Raw genomic sequence first — 26,081 nt, forward strand, 5'->3', positions numbered from 1 at the left:
GGATCGTACTACTGCGCGCCATGGGGGTGAGACAGAAAAGAGTCTTCTCCAAGGATTCGCTAATGAAGAAACCCTGCTAGTTTCTTCGCTGGCTTGTGTGTGTAAATAAAAGAAGCTAGCACGGAGAAGTAGGCGTGAGCCCACGTCCCCTCACTTGAGTGCTCTCCTCTTCCTTCTTTTCCTTTCCTCCTTCCGTCGGCGGAGAATTGGGCGCGTCCCGCCAGCTGCCCCTCCCGCTGCCGGGGGTCCGGCCCGTTCCCGCTGCTGGCGGTCCAGGCGTCGCGAGTTCCCGCTCTCCCGCCCCCTCCTTCCCACCCTCCGAGCCGGCTCCGCGCTCTCCTCGGCCTCCCGCTCCCTGCCCACGGCCCCGGCGCGGCAGCCCTATGGCGTACAGTCAGGGCGGCGGCAAGAAGAAAGTCTGCTACTATTACGACGGTGAGCAGGGCCGGCGCGGGAGCTCGCGTGCAGGAGCGGGGGGGCGCCCCTCTAATGGCCGCCCGGGGCGGGCTGTGTCCCCGGCGCCCCCGGCACGGCCGCCCCTGCCCCGCGGGACGAGCCCACTCCGGCCCGGCCCCACGGCGGCCGGGGGTCCCCGCTGCCTCCACCTGCACCGCCGCGCCCCGCTCCCGCCATCGGCTCTGCTGAGCCCCGCGGGCCGGCGGGCGTGGGGCGGCGGGGCCGGGGGGCGGCGGTGGAGGAGACGGGCGAGGTGCAGCTCGGGGAACTGCCTGGTCTACCGGGCCCGGTGGTAGGTGCTGTGTCTATTGTTTCCATCCCCAAAATACTGACCCCCGCCCCATCCGCCTCAAAGGGGAAAAAAAAAAAAAAAAAAAAAAAAGGAGAAGAAGAAAAGTTGAGACACTCCCCTCCATCCGCTGAGCACGGAGGCGTTGGAGTCGCTGCTGTGTGTGGCTCCTCCCCTGCAAAGAAAGTCCAGGCCATGTGTAGCTCCGGCACCTGGTGATTGTTGAGCTGAGGCCTTTCCCTGCCTCGGGCTTTCGTACCGAGGTCTGGGGTACGGAGGGACAGAGGGACTCAGCCCCCTCCTCCCCCATTCCCCAGACCGAACATGGATCAGAGCAGAGATCTGGCTCCCACGAGCCTCCTTTCCTGCAGAACGCGGAAAGTTGTGTGCGTGGGTGTTTAATAATCGTGAAATTTGAGTTGCATGTAGGCCCTCCGAGTTTGCACACTTGTGTGGTGGGGACACAGGGGCATCTTGTCTTGAGATCTTGTCAGCAGCTTGTTTGCAGTTTTCTCTGGTCCCAGCAGCAAGAACTTTCAGGTTTCTTCTTGAGCTTGAATTTATTTAGCCCTCTTTATACTGGGCGGTGAGCTCGATAGACAGATTAATTAAGAGATTTGATTAAATTGCCTCCTATTGTAACAATCTCGTACGGCTGCATGTGGAGCTGGGGTTGGTAGTAGCCAGGAAACAGAGGTTGAGGATGTTCATCCGTAGTGCTTTGGCCTTTTCACCATTTTGGAAGTGAAGATGAGTGGTTAAACCCACTCAAGATATGAAAGGGTGTGTTGCTGTAGCAAACCTGCCATTCTTTGGAAATGGCAGATCTTGTGGGGCCTGTCTTGGCTTTTTTTTTTTTTTTTTTAACCACTCTAAAGGAGGCAGAGTGGTGGTTGCCGCCCCCTTCTCTTTGTTGCTAGCACTGGTTCTTTGTTCAGCCTAAAGGGGAAAGGAGGCCCCTGTTAGGGATACTTTTGGTGAAGCTAAGATCTTACTTTTCCTGGGGAAGAGGAATCACTTTTCTCCTTGTTGGAAGAAAGACAGTAGTGATAGTTCAGAAGCTTTCTCTCTGAAAATATTTGCCTTTTTTTTAAAATCAGTTTTCTTTTTTATTCTTTTGCTTTTTTTTTTCTTTGATAAAGATAAGTAACTGTGGCTTACTAGATGCTGATATATTGTTTTTCTGTGATTACTGGATTTTGGTACATTAGAATCTCTTAACAGCCAACAAAGCTATCCTTGTGAAGAGAGGGGAGAAACTAGAAGAGGAGCAAGTTTGGAGGTGGCAGGATAATGGCGACTTAAGGCAGTTGTAGGATAAACGCAGTTAATAATGTACAGAAAATTGTATCTGTTGTGCCTTAAAATAAATGTTTTATATGTGACAGAAACAGTTTTGAAATACTTTTGATGTCTCATTTATTTGTATTGCTAAATCCAACAGTTATTTTACGTGCCTTTTGGAAATAGAGTTATTAGAAGAAATTTTAGACTTAATACCTAAGATGAATATCCTGATGTCACTGTGTGGTTCATCTGGCAATTCTGAATATTTGTAACTGTTGTACCAGCAAAGCCATTGAATCACAGTGAAGGGAGTGTTTGAAGCGTTAAATAACCCAAAACAAACAAAAAAAATACTGAGGTAGTGGTATATCTCTAAAGGAATGTCATGTCTGAAGTAAATTACCCCTTTTTGGGGTCATAATTGGCTCTCCACACCTACTTTTACTCCTTTTCTTGAAAGTTGCAGACTAAAAAGTCTTGGAAAGTTCTACAACTATATGTGACTATCTTCTGAGATGCAATAAACTTCCCCATGCTGTTTGTAAGACTTGGTGTGATTATCATTTAAGGCTGATTTCTTAAATTAGCCTGTCACTTTCTTGGAGTGTATTGCTGTTAAGTGTGTTTGGGGTGTTTTTGGTTTTTTTTTTTTTTTTGTTTGGTTTGGTTGAGTTTTTTGTTGTTGTTTGGGGGGAGGGGTTGTTTGGTTTGGGTTTGTTGTTGGTTTTTTTGTTTGTTTTTTGTTTGGTTTTTTTTTTTTAATAAATAGCTTTAATAGCCTTCATACTGTACTTGGGACCAATAAACTTTGAGTAGACAAAGCTTGATTTCATTACCTTGAGTTTGCTTGTAGTGGAAAGTCATCCACTTCTAGTTTGCAGAATCTTCATTGCTTGTGATCATACTCAGATCAGGATTTTTGCTTAAACCAGTATACTATGGGGAAAACTAATTAAAATATGAATTAAAATTAAGTGATTTTCTTATAATGTTTTTTATAAATTCTTCTAATCTTGATACATGTATGGCCTTAGCTTAGCAGAGTGTGCTCCTCACGCTGCTCAGAACCATGTGGAAGGCTATCACAGCTTTTATTTTAGTCTCTTACCATGTATCTTCAGGTTGTTGTCATGGTTTTGCAACATTGTGGCTCAGGTAGTTTAGCTCTTCCAAGGTTGCCCATGGCAGTGAGAACAGGCCCCAGATGGTCTTTCCAGCTCTGTGCTCCTGCACAGACAAGCACAGTTCTAGAGAATTGTGCAGCAATTGGTGTGGTTACAGTGAGTTCACGTATTTATTCCATGCCAGTGCACTGGCAGTATTGTTTAGATTGGTTCTTGTGCATCATTTAGTGTGGGTGTTCAAAAGGCTCTACCTTCATGAAAAATTCGGGAGATCTGCATCAGAGTGTGGTTGGTTCCACCCATAAAGACGAGACTAAACCTGTTTTACTAGGGCAATGTGTTACTATAGTGGGGCATTGTTTGCGTGGTACTTCTAGTTAAAGCCTACATCTGCAGATAAAATGAACTTAAACTGAAGTGTTTTCTGGAAGTTCATCAGTACTTTGTGCAGTGCCTTCCAAACATGATGATGGTATCCAACTTCTGCTCAGGGCTCAAAAGTCATGTTTTAGCTACTCTTCTGCTGTCTGCCTAATTTTAAAACCAGAATAAAATACCCAATCCTTCCTAAACTAGAGCAGTAATTTTAGGGCTGTTTGAATAGCTGGGGTTTTTTTTGACTCATCAGGCGTTGATGATCTTTTCTTTTACATTCAGCTTTACTTGGGTTCATCCCTTAGTATCACTGAAGTCAATTCAATGTAACTACTGTTCTTAAGATTTGTTTTTTCCATGTGGTTTTCATTTTAGCAATTAGGTTTCTTCACATAGTGCAGTTCCAAAATACCTCATTATTTCATGGTAACTATACCTAAAATAAGCTGAGATGTGGTCCATGTACGTAACAGTTTATCTGTTAAAAGTTATACAGCAATGTAACAATGCAAGTTACAAAGTTTTAAAAAACACGTGTAGATGTCCTCTCTTGTCTCTTTGTTCAGTCACTTAAGACTGCTTTGTAATGGATAAATTTATTGGTGTTGTTTTTCTGTATGTCATAGTAACTGGAGAAACTAATACTTTTTGGGGGGGGGGGCGTAGCTTTTGTTAGTTGTGTGGTTTTGGGCAGGATTAAAACTCCTTTAGGGCATACAGCTTCTTGTATTTTTCTATGTGTTAGAATATTTTCTGTAGGCCTTGTAAGGTCTCAGATAGAGAAGTAGGTGTCTAAAACTTATGCTAATCAAAGGAATCATGAGTATATTTTTATTTAATAGTTCTCATCATTTTGGCAAGTAACTTGCATGAATTGAGAAGAGAACGCATATGTGTGTGTGTATGTGTGTATGTACATATATGTATATGTATATTTGAACCCAGAACCTGGCAGTGTATGTGAGAATTGTCAGGTAGGTCTTCTGTATCACATAGTGAACAGTGTGGGACACTAAACTCCTATAGCATTAAATGGGCCCTTGGTTTGTCTCTCCTTTGATTAAGGACTCAACTTTTCATAGATTATATGTTGCTACTTTTCAATGGGAGCCGTTTAGCTGGCATTTTACTGGTATAAAACAGTAAATTTCAGTTTTTGAAGCCTTGCTGTGAAAGGTTAATTGATTTGCAAACTTTTTATGCATACTACTTTGCATTTTTCCCTCCTCTTCCTCATTCAGTTACTTTTCTTTTTTTGCTTTCCATGTGTTCCCACACTGGTAAGTGATATACTGTGCTCATGACTCTTTGTATGATTTTTACTTCTATATTAGTAAGAATTTACCTTTATTTTAGTAAGTATAAAGTTAAGTACTCATACTAACTATGGTAATAATCTTGTGAGCTTGGCCTCACTGTATCCATTCCTCATGTACACATTTTAGTCAGTCTGGTGGAGGTTTGTGCAGAGCTTTTTAGCTCCATCGGTGAGTGAGGTGTCCCATCCTCACACATACTAGCTCTTGGTACACCTTACTTTTCTTTCCAAAGTGCTCTGGTAAGGCTGTGCCATATGAAAAAGACATACGTAAATTTCAGGATTGATGGATTGAGTGTTTATACCAGGAAGTGCACCACCTTCTTCACTAGGTAAAGGAAAGGAAACTTTTGACAGCTTTACCTTCATCACAGTAAGGTGTCTCTGGAATGGGTCCCCTTTATGATGTGGTTGAAAATCAAGGTGCTAATGAAGAAAGATCTTTCCTCTTTTCCTTTCTCACCCCTACCTAGTAGGCATCACGAATCCCTTGAAACTTGATGGGATTTTTGTACATATGCTTCAATAATTTTTTTTTTTTTAATGAGGCTAATGCCAAAACCTTTTTTTGTTAGTGATCCTACGACCTGAAAAATAGGAATGGTATTGTATTGTCTGTTGCTAAAGGGTATTATTCTGCCAGATACTCACTACATATCCTCTATTTGACAAATAAATTCCCATTAAATCTACCAGTGTGCCAATTCTTCTCAAATTCTCTTTTGTGGTAAAAAATGTTAAACTAAGGCTCAGAAGTGTGCCTGATTTATTTGTATAACTGTATCCTGCAGTGTATGGTATATAGAATATGCATAAGCTAAAATTTGTTTAGTCAATTATTTGTGGTATATTGAAGGATATGTTGCAAGTGTATTTGGGAAATTTGTTAACTTTATTTTTTCTCTATTTCATACGGGAAAAACAATAGACCTTACATCATACATAAGTTATAAAATAATTCTTAGTTGTGTGTTTCCCCATCCATCAGCATTCTGAATAAGATGTCAGTGATTTTTATAAAAGCTGAAGCAGTTAAAATTGAAACAACCTCCTTAAAACCCCCCATTTTTAAGCCACAAATGCATTTGTAATGATGTTTCCTCAATAATATCACATTATTTCTGATCATTATTTTCTTTAAAATCTCAAAATTTAAAGCTCTTACTAGCTTGAAGATTTTTTAAAATCTGGGACTTAATAGTAACTTCAAAACATAAAGTAGTGCTAGTAAATGGTTGGTTTTCATCTTCTAGGCATTAGTTTCAAAGATCTGTGATAGATTTTTTCCTAAACATCAAATATATAAGATATTCTTTTGTAAAATGCTTGAAAATGTTTTTGCTGGAAGGAGGGAGTTTATTTATACTCTGAATACTTTTGCTCTTGACCTGCATGTGACCAAACCTGTAAGCTTGCAATAAGTAACTGACAAAAAGTACTATTCTTCTACTTAAGTATCCAAGTTAGAAGGTCCAAACTCTTCAAAGTTCCTAACTTAATATTAAAACTTGGTTTCTATTGTTCTAAAACTCTACTTCTATTATTGTTATGGGATGGCTAAGAGCTAGGTATCGAGGGGTAGGTTTTCTAAACATCATCTTCTTATGTTACATTAGGTTATGTCTACTGTCTTAAGTGTCCTTACTCTCCTTATATCTTTGAAAACTGAAAGCTTGAAGGATTTTAGAATGCTTTGAAACTTGTAATCTTACTGTAATACTTGTTTTTCTTGGTAGTTGGTGATGCTACAGCAAGCTGAGATTTACCCTTCCTCCATGAAGCTCATGTTGAAGAGGTGAAACTAAAGCTGTTTTGTAGTGGTGCTGCTTCTTACCTCTGACTGATAAAATTTACAAAATAGTATGACATTGTGAAAATAGTGTTTCTTTTGTTCCCAGTGGACAAGGCAGAGCATGTTGAAGGATGTGAAAGAAAAGTAAAAAGTTCAAGAAGGTAAAGTTCAGTAATCCTATTGGGAAATTGGGTCAAAAAGAAAAGAGATGCTATCGTGAAGAGGTGTTTTAGAAATCTCCAGCTGAAAGCCATTGACAACTGGACATAATTTACAGGCTTCTTTATGTTTCCAGAGACAGTTCTGTTTAAAATGGTTAATGTATTGAGAATGTCAGTACTCAAAAGGGGGTTGTGTGTGTTTTAACAATACCTGAGCTCAGAAGAAAACTTACTACTAGCCCATGATAGCAGCTATTCCTTTCTTGGAAATGAGTGTCAAATTTGTTATCTTAGTTGTGTGCCTAGTTGGTCTCCAGTATAACAGAGGTTAATCTGGATTATAAGGTTCTTGTTAAAGTACTGTGGATCTCCAGCAGCAGGTGTCTGGGGCCTGTTTGTGCATGTGGTTGCCACAATGGATTTGGAGCTAACTTCTAGGTGTAACAGGGTTAGTAGTTAAGGACAGGCTGAGGATGATATCATAAAACCAGCTCATGCAAAATGGTAGGTTTTACTACAGCCTCTGTTGTGATATTGTGTGGCAATGTCATCAGTAGTCTCCTCTTAATTCCACTTCAGTTTCCCATTTTCTTGTTCAGTTCTGACCCACTATTGGGCCAGAACTTCACTCTTGATTTGAAATCATGTCTTACATTTATCTTTGCTCTCTCACTACTGTCTGCTTGTAGTCAAAGTGTTAGATTTGGCTTCTTTTTTTCCCCTCTGGCTCTGACATACAAGTTTGTTTCCCTTGTGTTCTTTTCGAAGTAGACAGTATTCCCTTTGTGGGGTTTGTTTTCTGGAATCATACCTGTTTGCTTACCTTCTGAGAAGGATTAAGTGGCAATGAAACTTGTTTTGTAATATGAATAGCTATTCTTTTGTGTATTATTGGCAGGTGATATTGGAAACTATTACTATGGACAAGGACATCCAATGAAGCCTCATAGGATTCGAATGACTCACAACTTGCTGCTAAACTATGGCTTATACAGAAAAATGGAAATTTATGTAAGTATAGGCGGTATGATGTCCACTGAAGCATTTTAAGTTATTTTTAAAGGGCTTCAAGTATTGTCATACAAATAAGTAGAGGTGGAAGTGAAAATAGACAGTACTTAAATAGTGTATTAAGAGGTCTTTTACTTAAAAGTGAAGCAGTATTTAATGCAGTTGTATATTACAACAGAGTAGCCCTTGCTTTATATGTGAAACACCACTGCTATCATTTTCCTTTCACTATTTTCCCTTCAAAGTAGGTGGGATTTCTTTCAAGTTGCTTGTTTTAGCACACTGAAAGCTGATTTTGTAGAGCACTCTGATGTATTTCTTTAAATTGTTCTTGTTATCAGCGGCCCCACAAAGCAACTGCTGAGGAAATGACCAAGTACCATAGTGATGAATACATCAAATTTCTCCGATCAATAAGACCTGACAATATGTCTGAGTACAGCAAGCAAATGCAGAGATGTAAGTGCCCGCTAAGTGCCACACTAACTCAGTGTACATGCTTTTATGGTTAATATTGTTTGAAACTTAGTATTCACCAGTACAGAGGTTAGAGAAATACTGTGGCAAGGAAGTAGCATGTGCCTGCCTTTAGCTACACTTTTCCATGAAAAGCAGTCATCTTTACAAAAATGTTTTTTAAGAGTATGTAAGGATTTTTGCCCCTCGTTTCACAAGGTGTATTGTAGATGTGAAATACTGCTGCTAATACTAAGGCTTGATGGGCAGATTGTGAACTGTTTGTGAAAGTGCCTTGTAATGTTGCTTAAACAAATGGCTTTTAGAATATTAGAGAAGAAAAATCAATGTGTGAAAATGTGTTTAAGTCCAGAAAAGAACTCACTCATTCCACTTGTAGGGAGATAGTAAAAACTGTACATCATTCACTGTTCACCCTTTCTTTATTAATTTATTCCATTAATTATAGGAATAAGGTCAAAGTACTATTAGGAATACAGTTTGACAGCTATTATTTTAAAGGCAGTATTGTAACCTCTTTATGATACCTTATTGTCAACAAATTATTTTTGAGTAATTGTATATTTTGTAACATGACCTGTGTTAATCAGTATTTCTTCAAAAATCTAAAAATGATCAAACTTGTTCAAACGAGGAGACAAATCTTCCAATTGAAACAAAAAATAATTTAAAAAAGAAAAGAAAAAATATTAGTTTGGAGTTATACTATTAGGACTCTGCATTGTTTTCAGTGTTTAAATTAGCCTAACAAATGAGATGGGGGATAAGTAATTAAAATGCTGAATGAACTATGCATCTGTGTTATCCATGTGTATATCGATGCTGTTGGAATGGTATTTTTAAAAAATACTACATTTCTTATACAGTTAACGTTGGAGAAGATTGTCCTGTATTTGATGGCTTGTTTGAGTTTTGTCAGCTGTCAACTGGAGGCTCTGTTGGTAAGTACAGGCTGTTTGCCAACTGTTTTACAGCTTTACTGGGTTGACATCAGCAACTTGAAATTTTGATTGTGCATTAAAAAATGAAGTAAATATAAGGGAGTTTTATATAAATAATATTTTTTAAATAATCACATCAGTTACAGACTAAAGTATCTCACTGTCGGTAAGAAATCTGTTCTAAATCAACCTATTTTAAAAATAGAGTATTATTTCATGTAACAAATTTAAAGGCAATCAGAAATTTCTGACTCCACTTGCTTTCATTCTTCATTGTGTCTTTTACAGCTGGGGCAGTAAAATTGAACAGACAACAAACAGACATGGCTGTCAATTGGGCTGGGGGACTTCACCATGCCAAGAAATCAGAGGCATCTGGTTTCTGTTATGTCAATGATATTGTGCTGGCCATCCTTGAGTTACTGAAGTAAGTTTGTGCTAGGCACAAGTTAAAATTATAGAAAGTATTACATTTAGGTATTTAAATGTTTGAATATATGGATTGTAGTTATTATTTGAGTGAGTTTTCGTAGCTTTAACTTTTACCATTTCAGTTAAAACTCCAAGTTCTGCCTGGTTTGGCTTCAGCAAGATATTAAAAATAAAGTACAGGCAAACTGAAAAGATAACTAATAGGAGATAGATCCAAGCAACAATGCACCCTGCAAAATGCCATGATTTGTAAAAACACTGTAATTCTAGATGGTGGGAGAGAACTAGAGTAGCAGACTTCAGAAAGTGGACAGGCTTACTTGCTTTCTGTAAATATTTCTGTAAAGTCTCCCTTTGCTGCACATGGGGACAGAATAGTGGCCTAGATGGATCACTGCCCTGACACCTTAGGGCGATCCTTCTACTCGTAATCTTACACCCATTTGGTTTCACAATATGTTTTCTTGTTTCCTGTCATTTGATTTGTTACTGAATCAAACAGGAATATTCAGGGAATGTCATGCACTGAGCTTGTTTGGATTATTGCATGAATTAATGTATCTGGTTTTAATAAATAATTAAATAACAGCTGTGCTACTGTGACTGCAAAATAAGAAATGAGGAGTAATAAAAAGTGATCATACAATTGACTTCAAACAGTAATGCTTCACTAAAATTTCAAGTCCTGAGTGCTGCTTTTACTTCTTCAGAGGACTGTATACATACTAATAACACATAAATCCCATCTATTAGAAAAACTATTTTAGGTATTTGACTCTTGTGAGTGGGACAGCTGATTTTTGCTGGTGAGGAATGAGGAAAGTAGCTCTAATCTGGAAATCTAGAGATGGAAAATATTTCTAAAGACACTAAGAATAGTTAATGCTAACACATTAAGACATTCATTTTAATGTGCAACATATATTCAGGAGCTGTCTCTGCAGTCTATGAGATGTGATTTTCTGTGGTCCAGTCTTGAATTTCTTAGCTTAATGTGTATGTGATGGAAGGAATCTTGTGAGTAGTTATGGGTTGTGTAACAGTGGAAAACCGTCCCGAAATTATGGGTGCTTACACTCTCAGTACTGTGCAAAGCATGATGAAAATGCATCTTCTGATGACAGACTCTGTTCTTCACTGGAAAATATAAAATTTAAGGGATACTTACTGTTTCTGGTGCTCTAAGCCTTCAAGTAAATCACTGGTTTCTTTGTCTAGCTCAAACTGTCCTGAAATTTGCAGTATTTAAGAAAATAATAAACGGTAGTGTAATAAATCTATGCAAATATAAAGTGCAATACACTTGAAAGTAAGAATGTGCCTTTCTTTACAAGCTGGAGAGGTGGAAGAAGAATCAATGGAAAATAAGTATTTGTTTTTTGTGAGCTTATGAAACACAGACTGGGTTGGTAATTACTGAGAAGGCAGAAAGAAGGTCCTTGGGGTTAATGAAAAGGGTGAATTCAGCAGATGTGAACAACAAAGTGATGTCAGCAGAAGCATGTGGTATAGCTTCTGCAGAGGGAGACAGTTTGGGGTAAATACTAAACAAATTCCTTATTTGGATGAAGATAAGCATATTAATCTTATTCAAACTATACAGAATTCTGAGAGCTTATGCTCACATCAACCAAAATAATCACAGGGATTTTGGTGTCTTTTTGGTGGGGGGGAGTTTGTTGGCATTTTTGTTGTTTGTTCTTCGTATATTATTAATACAACAGATGATGATTTCTTATATGTTCTTTCTAGGTATCACCAAAGAGTGTTGTATATTGATATTGACATCCATCATGGTGATGGTGTTGAAGAAGCATTTTATACCACAGATCGTGTCATGACAGTATCATTCCATAAGTATGGTGAATATTTTCCAGGCACGGGGGACCTTAGGGTAAGGTTAAACATGAAATTTCATTAGGTGATAAATTATCTCTTGCTGTCTTCCTTGTAGATACTTTTTTTGCACTCAGTTACAATAATGGTATACAACAGCAAGTTTTCAGAAAAAATTTTAGCCTAGAGTCACAGATTCGTTGAGGAATCTTAGGGCAAATAACACAAGATAGTAAGGAACTAAAATATTAATTTCTATGTGAAATTAACACATTCACTTCTGGATAAATAGGCTGAAATCTTTTTTCAAATTCGTTTAATTCACACAGATTTTGGAGATGTCTCTAAGAAGACAGTATGGTATATTTATGATTATCTGTACATTTCAGTTCTGCAGTTACAGTGAAAAGTACCGGTTTGCAAGTCACCCTTTAACAGTCACAAAGCTTAAGTTAAAGTTTGAATTTACTGTGTTCTACTTTCCTAGTAATACAATTGACTCATTTTTAGAACTTTCCTTATGTCATGAAGTGTTTTTTGAGTTCTCATGATGCTCACTGTGTAAGAACTTCAGCATTCCCCATACAGAATCATGTACTGAGCATTATGGCTAGCCTGAGGGAGGGAGCATTTGCCTGTGAAGAATTGTCATTAAAGCTGTTGTAGCATCTCTGGCAAAGCTGAGAATGAAAACCAATTTTCCTGACCCTTCATATTAATTTTAAGTTAGTCATTGTTCATGTTAGACTCCTGTCTGTTAGAACAGGAATTTGTTCCACTTCACAGCTTGAAAGAGTATTACAAGTATTAGGATTAATATATTCCAACTTCAAACTTCTATTAGAGAGGCTCCCAGGATATGCCATTCCTCTGGTGTTAGCAACTTTGCACATTAGTTTGTGCATACAGTTAGAAACTTAAAAAAATTGTAAACACTTCTAACAAGTTGGCCTACAAAAATGCTGTGCTGGGAAATAATTCACTGTTTTCCTTATACATTTAAACTGATTCATGAGATACAAATATTCATGTTTCAGCTAATACTTCTGAAAAGTGTGTTTGGCAGCCTGTTGGTGATAACCAGAAGGCACAGGAGTAAGTGAAAGTTGAGCAGTGGGTTGCAAAACATTCAATTCAGTGTGGTTGTTGCAGCTGAATGTTATTATGGTTGTTAGATTCTGTTAAACTGTTCTAAACTGATTTAGGAAGAAATCAGATGACAGTAATTTCATGACCATAAGGCGCACTGGACTATAAGGCACACCCCCTAGGAGTTGGCAACTTTCGCAACTTTGTTGATCGTATAAGGCCCACCGGACTATAAGGCGCACTATTTTTTTGCAGCGAGGAACCACGCGGCGCGCAACAAAGTAACGAATCACTGGCAGGTGCTCAATTTGCAAACATTTTTCAAAGATCAGTGTAGCCTTTAAACGCAGCCCCAGGCGCCGTCCCTGTGCAGTGGGCCCCGGCACTCCTGCCCGCCTTCGGTGCTGGCTGGCACAGCTCACGGCTCCTGGGTCCCACCGCGCGGCCACACTGTGTCCCCGCTTCTCCTCGACCGGCGGCGGTGCTGCTTCTCAGCACTTTTCTGCGGCACTTTTTCACTGCTTTTCGGCACTTTCCAGCAGCGCTTTTTTGTCGCTTTTCCACGGTGCTTTTCCGTCGCTTTATCGCCACTTTCCCGCGGCGCTTTTTCACCGCTTTTCGGTGCTTTCCCAGGGTGCTTTTTCGCCGCTTTTTGATGCTTTCCCAGGGCGCTATTTCGCCCCTTGTCCGCGCTTTTCTGCGGCGCTTTTTCGCCGCTTTCCCGGGGCAGTTTTTTGCCGCTTTTCGGTGCTATCCTGGGATGCTTTTTTGCCGCTTTCCCGCAGCACGTTTTCGCCGCTTTTTGGTGCTTTCCCGTGGTGCTTTTTTGCCGCTTTTCGGCGCTATCCCAGGGCACTTTTTCGCTGCTTTTCGGTGCTTTCCTGGGGCACTTTTTTGCCACTTTCCTGCAGTGCTTTTTTGCCCCTTTTCGGCACTTTCCCGGGGCGATTTTTCGCCGCTTTTTGGCGCTTTCCCATGGCACTTCTTGGCGCTTCCCTACAGCCACGCCACTTCCCCCCCGCTTCTCCCCGACCGGCGGCCGCACCGGTTCCCGGTTTCCCCCGCCTGGCGGCCGCAGCTCCCACAGTTCCCAACTCCCCCCGCACGGCCGCATCTCCCGCGGGTCCCAGCTCAGCTTGCAGCTCGCACTTCCAGGTTTGCAAATTTCCGAACTTTGTACATCAGATAAGGCGCACCAGACTAGAGGGCGCACTTCTGGGTTTGGGGGAAAGTTTTAGTCAAAAGGGTGCACCTTGTAGTTGTGAAATTGCTGTAGTTTTTATTTGTGTGGTTTAAGTTGACTGGCCACAAGGTGGCAGTGGTACTTCAAACTAAAAGCAGCTCAGACCGGGATGTTTATCATGACAAGCTGTTGTTGCTGAATTTGGCTATAATTTTTTTTTTTTTGAGGGTTAGATATCTTGACTTTTTAGAAGCAGCATTTATCGTTGACAGAGAAGTTTGTGGACTCTTCACCTCACCACACCCAGAATAATGAATTAAAAGATAGCATAGTTGAAATAAGACTATTTTGCAGGTTTTAGGATTTATTTTTTTAGCAGCATCAGTGAAAAACAGTATCTCAGGCATGGCAACTTTTCTTCTGAGGTGCTAGTTAGGATTTTGAAATGAGCATTGTCTGCATGCAGGCTTTAGTAGGCTTTATTACAATTATTGCATCCCCATAGAGATTTTTCCTATCTCCAGAGATTACAAAGCTAATTGAATTGAAGGGAGAACTAATTCTCTGAAAAGTCAGTGTTCCTTCTGGAGGCCATTTTGTGTTGCTTCCTTCTACCTAACTTGATCCGCCTTTGATGATTATTTTCATCACCTTTACCAGTCAGATCTCTTTGGGGTCTTTTTTGATGGGCTGTATTACAGCTTGTTTCTATAATTCTTTAGTTAGTTGATCTAGTTGGTTGATCAGGTTACATTTATTCAATGCAGGATCAAATCATGTGTCAAATTATGATATTGTGATTACAGCTCCATCAGTGTAGATGAATTAGAGGTTTTCTAGTTTAGCAGCATTCATCCATTTTCTACTGAATATATTGTTCAGTCTAAACTTAGAGTGTTCCTCAGTAAGGTATTTGACCTTCTGCATATCATACATGATAGCACAAGTTTTGCCATTTATACACACAAATAGATCAGTTGAACTCCGTAGTTCTGCACAGTGACCTAGGTTCTCTGATGAAATTTGATCTGTTGGTGAATGGGAGGTTACCAGAATACCAAATTCCTTCTTTAGGTTTTAAACTAAGTTACCATGAAGGTCCATTGAATAGCTCAAACAATTACTCTGTTTAGGTGGAAATTGTGTGAACATTTGACTTTGCCGTGTTTTAGGATAAGATCAATTTAATGATTTTTTTTTTAACTGTAAAGCAAGACAAGGAGAGGAAGCAGAGATCTTTAGCTTTTAAGGTGATCATCAAAATTGAAGGGGTTGGATTCAGGGTGTATTCACTTGATATATATTGTTTGTTTGTTTGTTTTGCAACAAACCTTTTAGTACATAGGCTGTCTAGGAAAGCTGATTAGATAGTCTATTACAGTTCTTGTCTTGACACCTGATGGAACTGAGAATAATTTGCGTGTTTGTTTGGTTTTTTTGTTCATTTAAGAAGTCTCAGTCTCTTGAAGAGCACCTAGAAGTGGCATCTGTTGGATTTTTCTTCTCTCCCTTTTGCTGCAGCTACTTCCTGGTCCTGTGTTTAGGCCAATAATGTGGTTTTAAAAACCTCTTCAAGTCCAAATCTTCTATGCCACACTGAAAACATGCATCTCACCTTGCTCTTGGTTTTCCTACTTTTGTTTGGTTTGCTATTATTACCAGACTAAACTGATTGGTTATGATTTGTCTTTTTGTCTTAAAACTTTGAATTAAAAAATTGAGTGTACTTTTTGCTATGTTAATCTTGGTGTCCAGCTCCTACACTCTGAGATGATTTTATGGGAGAATAGGAGTTAAGTAAACTCTGCCTCTTCTCCCTCACAGATATGTACAGATAATGGTACAGGATACTTCAGCAGACTTGTGTAGACTTTTTTTCATTATTCTATTCTATGTGCTCCTGTGTTTGTATTAAAGCATTTGTCATCTTTGCTTGTAGGACATTGGTGCTGGAAAAGGCAAATACTATGCTGTCAACTTTCCAATGAGGGATGGTATAGATGATGAATCGTATGGACAGATATTCAAACCAGTGAGTGCTTTGTTTTTTGTTTTTAAGCTCTCTGAAAACTACTAGTTTTGTATTTTCATTATGTCAATTAATGACTCACTGTTTTATATTGATCATAGATTATATCTAAAGTAATGGAGATGTACCAGCCCAGTGCTGTGGTATTGCAGTGTGGAGCAGATTCACTGTCTGGGGACAGGCTGGGATGCTTTAATCTTACTGTTAAAGGTAAACAGAAAAGTGTCTGTTTGTTGTCTGTAACTTTTTAGTTGGTAAAAACCTCTACCCTTCATACTGTTTTTCAAGACACTTGCATGATGAGGACTGGAGTCCCAAAGATTTTGTTCATAACTATGATTAATCACCTCTTTTTTTGCTATACAGGGATGGCCAAAAGAAACCCAGAAGTTGCCTCTCTCTTTCTGTCCATCTAAAAACCTTAAGAAGCTTGGTTTTCCATATGCTTCCTAGCTGCTCAAGTGATTGCCTTTCTTTTATGTACAGGCTTTCTGTAGCTCTAAAACAGAGTCCTGAAATGACAGAACAAAAAGTGTCTGCAACACTTACAATGATGGTCAAATACAACTAGTTAGTAGTCAACTGAGTAGACTACAGATGCTAAACATCAAACACCTTGTTGGGTGTAAAATAGATATTACTGGAATGAGACTACTCAGTACATTGTTAAATTTATAGTCATATTTGTTATACTGAGCCATACGTTAGCAATCATTTTAATTAATTATCATAGAATTAATTTCTTTTAGTATTGCTTAAGCTGCTACCTGCAACTGTGATTCTCTAAATTGGGATGTTAATTTAGCAAGTAGCATAACTGTTACAGTTGTTATTATTGTTTTATTTTGTTACTATTTTATTATTAATTTAAATGATAAATTATTAAATGTATAGTAAACTTTTGCTAAACCTTCAGTCCATCCTGTTGAATTCATGGGTTTTCTTGGTTTTGTCTTTTTTTTTTTTTTAATGCAACAGTTAGAGTTTTTTAGGCAACAAAATGCAGTATAGTGTCTGTTGGGTCTCCAGTGTTTCAGGGTTCTTTTCTTGATTTGCACCAGGTGGCAAAACTACTTCAGTTGCCCATACAGCTCAGATTTTTTTCCATCTTACATATCTTGGAAATCAAGAGAGCTGCTGCCTCCTGCAGATGCCTTTCAATATGCTGTATCTCCCTGGAGTGTGTACTGTCTTGGCACCAGTTCATTCTGTAAGCAAGACTTAGCAACCTCTAATACAGGTTCAAGTTTAGAAGTAGAAAGGACCGATTACTGATTTTGTTTTCCCTTCTTCCCCCATTGTATTTGACTGAGAAATTGTCCCTAAATTTGTCACTGTGTATGACATCATTTATGAAAAGACAAAACACTAAGATCATTTCAGAACAACAGCAACAGACCATCATGCAAAGTCTCTGAAGACTGGGGTGGATAATGTTCATTGTGTTTTGTACATTTCTAATCTGTAGGTCTTGTCTTGACTTCTTGTGAAGTTGTGCTTAGCTCTAGGGGGAGACAGTTCTGTTTGAATCAATTCAGTTCTTACTTGTTAAATGTGGATGCATATGTCTGATTAAATAGTTTGTTATGTATTTTTCTGTTTAATAGATATCTTGCATGTATTGTCAACTCTTTTTGTTTTACAGGTCATGCTAAATGTGTGGAAGTTGTCAAGACTTTTAACTTGCCGTTGCTGATGTTAGGAGGAGGAGGATACACAATTCGTAATGTTGCTCGATGCTGGACATATGAAACTGCTGTTGCCTTAGATTGTGAAATTCCTAATGGTAAATATTAATATTCAAATTAATATTTTATTAAGAAATAATCATGGGAGATTTTGAGTAAACAGCAGATATTTGTACAGCTAGCTGTAATACATCAGTTTAGAATAAACTAGGTAGAAAATTATTGTTAGGATTTAGCCAATAAAATTTCAGTATTTTATGCGCTAAATAAATGCAAGTATTTATTTCTCTTTTTATACCTTCACTAAAGCTTTAAATCATGTTTTGAAAATTCAAAATGTAAAACTTATAGAAGCTTACTTATAAGTATTTCTAATATGAATATCATCATTATGAAAGAATGTATACTGTATTTTGATTGCACCGGTGTCAACCTGTAAGTTGTACAACACGGACATGGTGTACTTAAGATATTATTGACTGTGCAAATGTCTACGTTACATAGCAAAAATACTGTGTCTTCATTTTATCTGACAAAAGTAGCTGTAAAAGTATATTGACTTCCACTCTTCATTTCACTCAATTCTGGCTATACAAGCTATCTTAAAATTTAAAACCACAAAAAACAATAGTAGACTGTTTAGAATAGTTGAATGCTGAAGTACTTTCTCTGAAAATCCCTAAAGATCATGGACTCCTTTTACTACAGGCCAAATATGCTCCTGGATATGCTTTTGGAATGTCATTTATTTAAAATTGCTGTTTGGACTGATTTGTTGCAAATGAGTCGCTGGCAGTTTGCATGTTGAACTGCAGCTTTTCCTGATAACCTTTTGCTATTCATGTATCTCCTGGTGGATTCAGTGTTTCCATCTGACTTCAGCAGAATGCTGGTGTCAGTGAGAAAAAACTATTTAGAATGTGCCTTTCAAGATACATATTTTCCATTTTTCATGTCAAAGTATATTCTTTGTCAGCCAAAGCTTTTGAAGACACAATAGCAGTATCTTGGGACTTTTTTTTCCTATTAGCATTCCTCTTCCAATGGATTACATATATACATATATATGTGTGTGTGTATATATATATGTATGATTATACGTATGTAGGAAGTTTTTTAGATTTTTTTTTTAACATTTCTCTCTACTTTTTGGGTCCCTGTCATCTTCAGTTTGTTTTGAGAAATAACAGCGCATTTCTAAATGTTGCAATAGTAACTTAGTAGCAACTTAATCTTCTTGTCTGCTTTCTATCCACCTAACCAAGATTGGGTATCCTGTAATAATCATAAATAAAGAAGGACAACGGGCACAATTAAAAATTAATTTCAGTGTCTTATTTTTTAAAGGTTCTATGGATTTTTTTTATATATTTCTCTTTATCTGGAAAGGTACAGTCCTATTCAATATAAAATATTGCAAAATACAACAATGTAAAATAGCTTTGTCCTGTCTATGTATTCTTCATCAACTTCATTTTGGTGGTTTAGTGTTCTAGTCAGGGACACCATTTTCTGTGAAAATGCAAAAAGTGGGGTAAGGAGGGAAACAGACTGAACCAGTCAGCACGACTGAAAGAGTGTCTAGCACTTAGCAAGAATATTGAACTAGCTGTGACCTTCAGCCTAGTAACAAGTATTGAAACTTGTCCTGAAGGAATATTTTGAATGGCTCACTTAAGTCTTTTAAACTGGACTGACTTTGAAAGTGCCTACAAGAAATCATCAGTTGATCTTCTCTTTCCTGCAGAAGTATATTTTAAAATTATTTCTCAAATTTGTCATTGAGTTCTTCAGTGCGTAATTGCATTAAATCTTTCTCTTTGTACTTTGCCAGCAAATTTAAGTTCATTTATTGAATAATTTAGAGGAAAATCACTGAGGAGTCCAGATAATAAGTATTGCTTTTTTGAATGCTTAAGGTTTGATGGTTCTCTAAGCAAAACCCTGTCAAATCTACTGTTGTATTTAAAATGTTTAAAATCTTTTTTTCAGTAACAAAGTTGTCTTGGTCTTTGGTTTATAGAGTTGCCATATAATGACTACTTTGAGTATTTTGGACCAGACTTCAAGCTTCATATTAGTCCTTCAAATATGACTAATCAGAATACACCAGAATATATGGAGAAGATCAAGTAAGTAGTGATTACCTTATCTATCAAGTAGGTCATGTGGATCATGTTTCTCCAGAGGTTTAATTGTTCAGCAGTTTTGAAAACTGTATACCTTTCTCTGTTCACTAAAAATAAGTACTAGAATAGATTTGACGTGTCTGTCATTTCTATCAGGGGCTTTATTGAAGTCTCTTCCTCCAACAGAATGCATGCTTATGACGTCTTATGACTATAAATATGAAAATTTATGACCCAGCTTGGATTTTTCCTTTTTCCAGCATCTGAAAAGATGACTGTTTTACTTGGATTCCCATTCTAATTTTGTAGAAAGTTTATCCTGCCAGGAAAGAAGCTGGTGTGCCATGTCGACTAGGATTTCTAATTCTCAGCTCCATGTCTAAACATGGACTGAGAATATTATTCTTTGTAGCTGTCAGCTGCAAAAATAAAAAGTCATATGTGAGCTCAAACATCCAGAGCTCTGAAAAGACAGTGATACGTGTGCAGGCAATTGAGTAGCTGTGATTTGACAAATCCACAAGGTTTGAGCAGTGCTCATTGACAAGCTATGGTGGTTATGTGTTTTTAGGCTGTGCCACTTTTGATACTTATTTCATTCCTTCTTCCATATTGCCATTTTCATTAGAAACAAATATTTTGCTTCAGGAGTGAAGTAATGCAGGCATATTGTTCAGAATCAGTTCTGTGCTGAACTGGTAGCAGGCAATTGGTTAGCCAGAAATACTCTTGGTTTGCCATGGTTTGTCCTTTCTCTGAGTTTAAAAGAATAAACTGCCACCCCTGCCCTGAATTCTAACAGGATGTTAATGGTACAAATTCTTTTGGTTACTAAGAATACCCAAATAAAGATGTGAAATTGCATGTTTAAGTTTGCCAATACTGTTATAATCTTTAAAACTCTCAAATTGCAAAATTCACCAAAGCAGTTAAAATACTAATTTTTAAGTGATTAGTATATAGATTGTGATGGATGTTCATAGCACAACTATATCAATCACAATCAAATGAAAGGAGTTTATAATATGTGGTGGGAGAAAAAGCCCACTTATTTTTTGTTAATGTAATTGTACAAAATTTCTCAGCAGTAATGTGGTTCTCCAGCTGGTGATCTGCTAGGCTGCTTGCTGTACGTTATATATTGTTGAACTTTTGTTGTACAAGTAGGCTGCAAAACTTGCTGCTGCAATCCCAGACAGATTGCTCTCTGTCAATAGAAAACACACATTCTTATACCCGCAAGACCAGTGACCCATCATTTTGGAGAATCCTCCTTCAGTTCATTGTGTACTTTCACAGACACCTGGCTTTAGGGAGTTCCCATGCACAGCAAAATTACTTTGCCAGGTCTAGTGATTTAAACAGAGGCAGAGTCTCTAAAGATTCAAAAAAAGCATCCAGTTGCCCTTTAACCCTTCAAATTGTGCAGAAGGATGCTAAGGTAATTGTTTCAAATGCTGATATTTGATGCTTGCCAAGCTTGCCTTTCTACTTGGGAATGATAGTTTTGAGTCACAAAAGAATCCTTCTTTTTCTTACACATGGTGCTTTGGAGTATACCATCTATCACATCAGGTTGCTTAAACAGGACAGAACTTGTCTCTGTTCTCCTGAAACAGCCAATAAGGAAATGTATCCAAATGAATTAATTTTGTCATTGCTGCTTATAACTGGGAACTCTTCATGCTTTTAAGGGCCTGACTTCCATTTAAAGAAACTAGTGATTAGTATATTACCCAACTTAATACTCTGGCTTATTGTAAACAGAGTCGTACTTACACCACTTTAGCCCATGTGGGCAGTACTTGTGCTGACCCTGTGGGGAATTAACAATTGAAGTTGATTGAAATAAGTATTTGTAAAGTACAAAGAAAATTATGTTCAAGTACACTGTGGATACTAATGATCTCATTGGGATGGAATACTTCCTGAGCTTGGCATGCTGATTTTTTTAATTGAAAAATGAAATTGGCTGTAAAGCAAAACCAAGTTAATTTTGAATGCAGAGTTCAGAACTTCATAGAAATCCAAGGAAATGCTACTTCTGTGTAGTAATAACTATTCTTGTCTGTTACTTGCAGGCAACGCTTATTTGAGAATTTGCGCATGTTACCTCATGCACCTGGTGTACAGATGCAAGCCATTCCTGAAGATGCTGTTCATGAAGACAGCGGAGATGAGGATGGAGAAGATCCAGACAAACGCATTTCTAGTAAGAAATATCTTTTCATGATAGAACATGTTCATAGTTGTTTTGGATTTAATTGCTCAGAATCTAGGTTGTAGTAGTGTGCAGTATTGGAAGACTGGCACTTTTGTTTCTGGAATAAAAGATTTTGCCTCTGGTCTGACACTTTTGATGTTTTTAAGGTGGCATTCATGTGCACATTTGAACTTCTTAAATGGTCTAATGGAGTGCTGGAAGAGCCCTGTGTTTTTGCATCTTATGGAACAGCTTGGCTGTTTCAAATTAATAGTGGATACTTCAGAAGACTTAATGAATTTTAACTAAAGAAATAGTACTTTACTTTTTTTGTGACTAACAAAAGACAGAAGCTATGTTTCCCTTTGAGGTAACATGAGATACAGTGTTTAAGGGGAAAAAAAGCCTTTTATTTGCTTTGTTGTGAGGCAGAGATTTTCCATATTTGTGTCATGACCCTCAACTTTATTACCATAACCCTTCTATGAACTTTGAGTTGTTCTTGAGCTATAGCCAAGATTTTCCTGCTACATTTAGTCTATTTTGATGGTGATTAGAATAATTCTGTAACCTCTTATTAGTGCACTGTCCATTTTCTGAACTGTTGAAATCATTATTTTTGCTTCTGGGATTTAGTTTTCAGTATTTTAAATTTATTTGATACATGGTTAAAATATTCCCATTCATCCCCTGTGTTTCTGCAAAGCTATTTTTTGGAGGTTATTGTGTGAGTCCCAGAGTATCTTGAAAAACAAGTGGTTTTAACTGTAATTTAGTTAATCAGTATTAAATTATTATAATATATTACTACTCATTCTTAATTTGATAGTTCTTTTTTAGTAGGCCTGTTTTTGTTGGATTTTTTGGCTAATTAATATCATAATTCTGAATCCTAGTTCGAGCATCTGATAAGCGCATAGCGTGTGATGAAGAATTTTCAGATTCTGAAGATGAAGGGGAAGGTGGACGACGAAATGTTGCAGATCATAAGAAAGGAGCGAAGAAAGCCAGAATAGAAGAAGACAAAAAAGAGACTGAAGATAAAAAAGCAGGTAGAACTGTGGTGTGATTTCTTCCTATATTTTAGAACTGCAAATGTCAGTCCAGGAGACACATATTTTATCTGTTAAGTTAATTAGCTGTTGAGATGATATATTCTTTTCCATAATTTTTAAATCATCTATTTTAAACTTATCAGTTTCAAGATACAGCTATTCAGACTAGTACGATGTTTTCAGGGAAGGGTTATTGTTTCTTCCCCACAAGCTTAAAATCTTAGAGCTGTGGATTTGTATGACTTAATGAAAATAGAGATGAAAACAATATATGTTGGGCAAAACATTTGTTCCTGTTTGCTTTTGTGGGGTGAGCCAACTAGTTTTCTCTGAAACAGAAACCAGACAGGGTTCTGGGGACAGTGTAATTCCAAGGACTCTTAATTTTTCTAAGAACTTGAGCTCAGGGGAACTCCAGGTCTCATTACTGCATGCCATCATTATGGCCAGTCAAGAGAGACCTTGCCTTCAGGCATTCTGAATCACTTGGCATTGTGCCCAGACTCTCCTTTGGATGAATGCATTTAACACTGTACTTTAATATGTAACTATGACTTCTTTTAAAAGCCAGTTTCCTCTGGCTAGAAATACATACAAAAAAACCAACTTGGTCATGCTCTTTACTTCTTAAGTATTTTAAGGCTTTCTTGCATCTTTTGGTATATTTAAAATCTTGTGATTTTTCAGATGTTAAGGAGGAGGATAAAGCCAAGGACAGCAGTGGTGAAAAGACAGACGCCAAAGGGTAAACACTAATTAATTAATAATGCAATTTTTTTTTTAGTGTTAAATCAGTACTGTATAATATTTTTCAGCTCTGTCGAGATCACTTTCAGTTCCTCATAATACTAAATATTTTAGAATCAGAACTTGTAGTTCAAAATTACATTTCTAAATCAGTTAATTGAAAAAATAACACTTTTTTTTTGCCTTTGTACAGAGCAAAATCAGAACAGCTCAGCAACCCTTGAACAAAAGATAGCCTCTCATCAGTCGCAGAACTTAATACTAGAGTCTGAGAATACCTAAAAGGAGAAGTTTTCATATGGAGAGAGACTGCTGATTTCATTTTGTACTATTTGGCATGGACTGTATTTATTTTCAAATGGCTTTGTTCTGTTTTTTGGCAAGTTGTATTGTGAGTTTTCTAATTATGAGGCAGAAATTCCTTTCTTCACCATGCTTTATGTAATAGTATTTAAAAATGGATGTGAGTTATTATGTTAAATGTCTAAACTGATCTATTAAAGTAATTTGCCTTTCCTGCGCTGATTTTACCTTTTTTGTAATTTTATCTTTATTAAAAAAAAATAAAAAAATTGCATGTGGTTGTCTTTTATCCATCATTGAACTACAAAGAGGAAAAACTATATAAATTAGGCAGACTTATCTGTATCTAGTGAGTACCTAGCACGTTTGAATGGACAGCTGGCAAAGAGGCAAGTTGACCTGTGCTGCTTTCATTGACTCCACACATTCCAGCAGTTCCTACATGAGGTGCAAACACGTGTTTGGGTATACAAGTGAGACTTAGGCAGGCTGAATAAACCGGTGCAGGGATACTAGAATAACGTCATTGTATGAACTCACCTTTTAATGTGAATGTTTTAAAACTCTGCGGTCACATGCCGTGTTCTGTCCAAGAACCTTTCCCACCATCAGAATCTACCTAAAAAAATGACTCATTTGCTGTTCATGAAATCAGTATATGGTCATCTTGAAAAGCTTGCAAGATAGCAAGTGAAACTTTGGATTTAACTTGAAACCCATTCCAGTTTTTTACAGCTGTAAGGAACATAAAACTTTCTCACCCTTACAGAGAAAGGATTTTACTGCCTACCCCCCCTTATTGATTCATTAGTTCTGGTGCTTGAATTGAGCAGAGACCTCAGTGCCCCCATTCCCCTTTCTTTTTTCTCAATCTGCAATTGTCTTACAGGTTGATATTTAATCAAATATATAAACTTGGAAATCAAGATTGCAGAGCTGCCCTGCTACTCAATCTTTTTTCTTTTTGTCAAATATAAATTTTTCTTGCTACTTTTTTAAGCTATTTTTTTCTCTGTGGTTGTGGTATATGTTGATGCACCCAAGGACACAGCTCGCCTTCCTGGCTGCCAGGGCCCTGCTGGCTCATGTTCCATTTGCCATCGGCCAGGATCCCAAGGTCCCTTTCCAAGGTGCTGCTTTCCAGTGTCTTATTCACCAGTCTGTCCGTACATCCAGGGTTGTCCCATCTCAGCTGCAGATTCTGGCACTTTCCCCTCATTTAACTTTATATGGCTGGTGATTGCCCAGCCCTGTGATTTATCAAGGTGTCTGCAGAGCATCCCTGCCCTCAAGGGATTCAACAGCTCCTCCCAGTCTATGACCTTGCTTAGTATGCCTTCCACTCCTGCATCCAAGTAATTTCACGATTATAAGCCGCACCATTTTGACTAAAATTTTGATCCCAACCCGGAAATGCGGCTTACACTCAGGAGCGGCCAATATATGAAAAAAGTTCTGAAATTTCCCAACCCCGGAAGTGCAAGCCGAGGTGCCAAGCCAAGCACCTGCCAGTAAAACCCGGGATTGCACGATTGTTACAAATTGGTTACTCTGTTGTGTAGTGGGTGGATGCGGGCTCTGTGCCGGCAGCATGGAGAGGGGGAAACAGGGGGCTCTCTCCTGCCGGCCCTGCGGATGTGAGCAGGCTCCATCCCCACCTGCCACCGCAAGGCAGCACCGGGCCAGGGCGAACGAGCCCATCGGCAGCCGGCCCCGAGTGGCTCCGCCGAGTGGCAGCACCAAGCCGGGCCACCTGGCCCCATTGACAACCCCAAGCAGGCTGAGCCCACCCGGCCCCGAGCCGGGCCAGTAAACCCCGCAATCCTACAATTCAGTTACTAATTCATTACTTTGTTGCACACAGGTCCTCTCTGCAAAAGAGAGTGCGGCTCAGGTGTGGCTTATATATGGACAAGGAATGAAAAGTTGCTGACACCTGGAAGTGCGGCTTATACTCAGTGCGGCTTATAATCGTGAAATTACTGTAATTTATGAAGATATTGACGGGCACAGGGCTGAGGATGGAGCCCTGGGGGAAACCCATCAGTGACAGGTCACCAGTACAACATCACCCCATTCCCTACAACCCTTTGTGCCTGACTGGTGGGCCGATTGCTCACCCATGGCATGATGTGCTCATCCAGCTGTATGCCTGA

At 38.5% G+C, this 26,081-nt stretch overlaps 1 protein-coding gene across 1 annotated transcript; it reads left to right on the forward strand.

Moving 5' to 3' along the window:
* Positions 1-227: 227 nt before the first annotated feature.
* Positions 228-24,199, forward strand: HDAC2 (histone deacetylase 2). The gene is made up of 14 exons (XM_033055492.2): positions 228-435; positions 7,701-7,813; positions 8,155-8,272; positions 9,157-9,231; positions 9,520-9,658; positions 11,416-11,557; positions 15,711-15,803; positions 15,902-16,010; positions 17,446-17,586; positions 19,512-19,620; positions 21,699-21,829; positions 22,717-22,872; positions 23,563-23,620; positions 23,816-24,199. The coding sequence occupies exons 1-14, from the start codon at positions 384-386 to the stop codon at positions 23,844-23,846; spliced, it is 1,467 nt and encodes a 488-aa protein (XP_032911383.1). The 5' UTR covers positions 228-383; the 3' UTR covers positions 23,847-24,199.
* The last annotated feature ends 1,882 nt before the right edge of the window (positions 24,200-26,081 follow it).

Source organism: Catharus ustulatus, chromosome 3, assembly GCF_009819885.2.
Source record: "Catharus ustulatus isolate bCatUst1 chromosome 3, bCatUst1.pri.v2, whole genome shotgun sequence".
Taxonomy (NCBI): domain Eukaryota; kingdom Metazoa; phylum Chordata; class Aves; order Passeriformes; family Turdidae; genus Catharus; species Catharus ustulatus.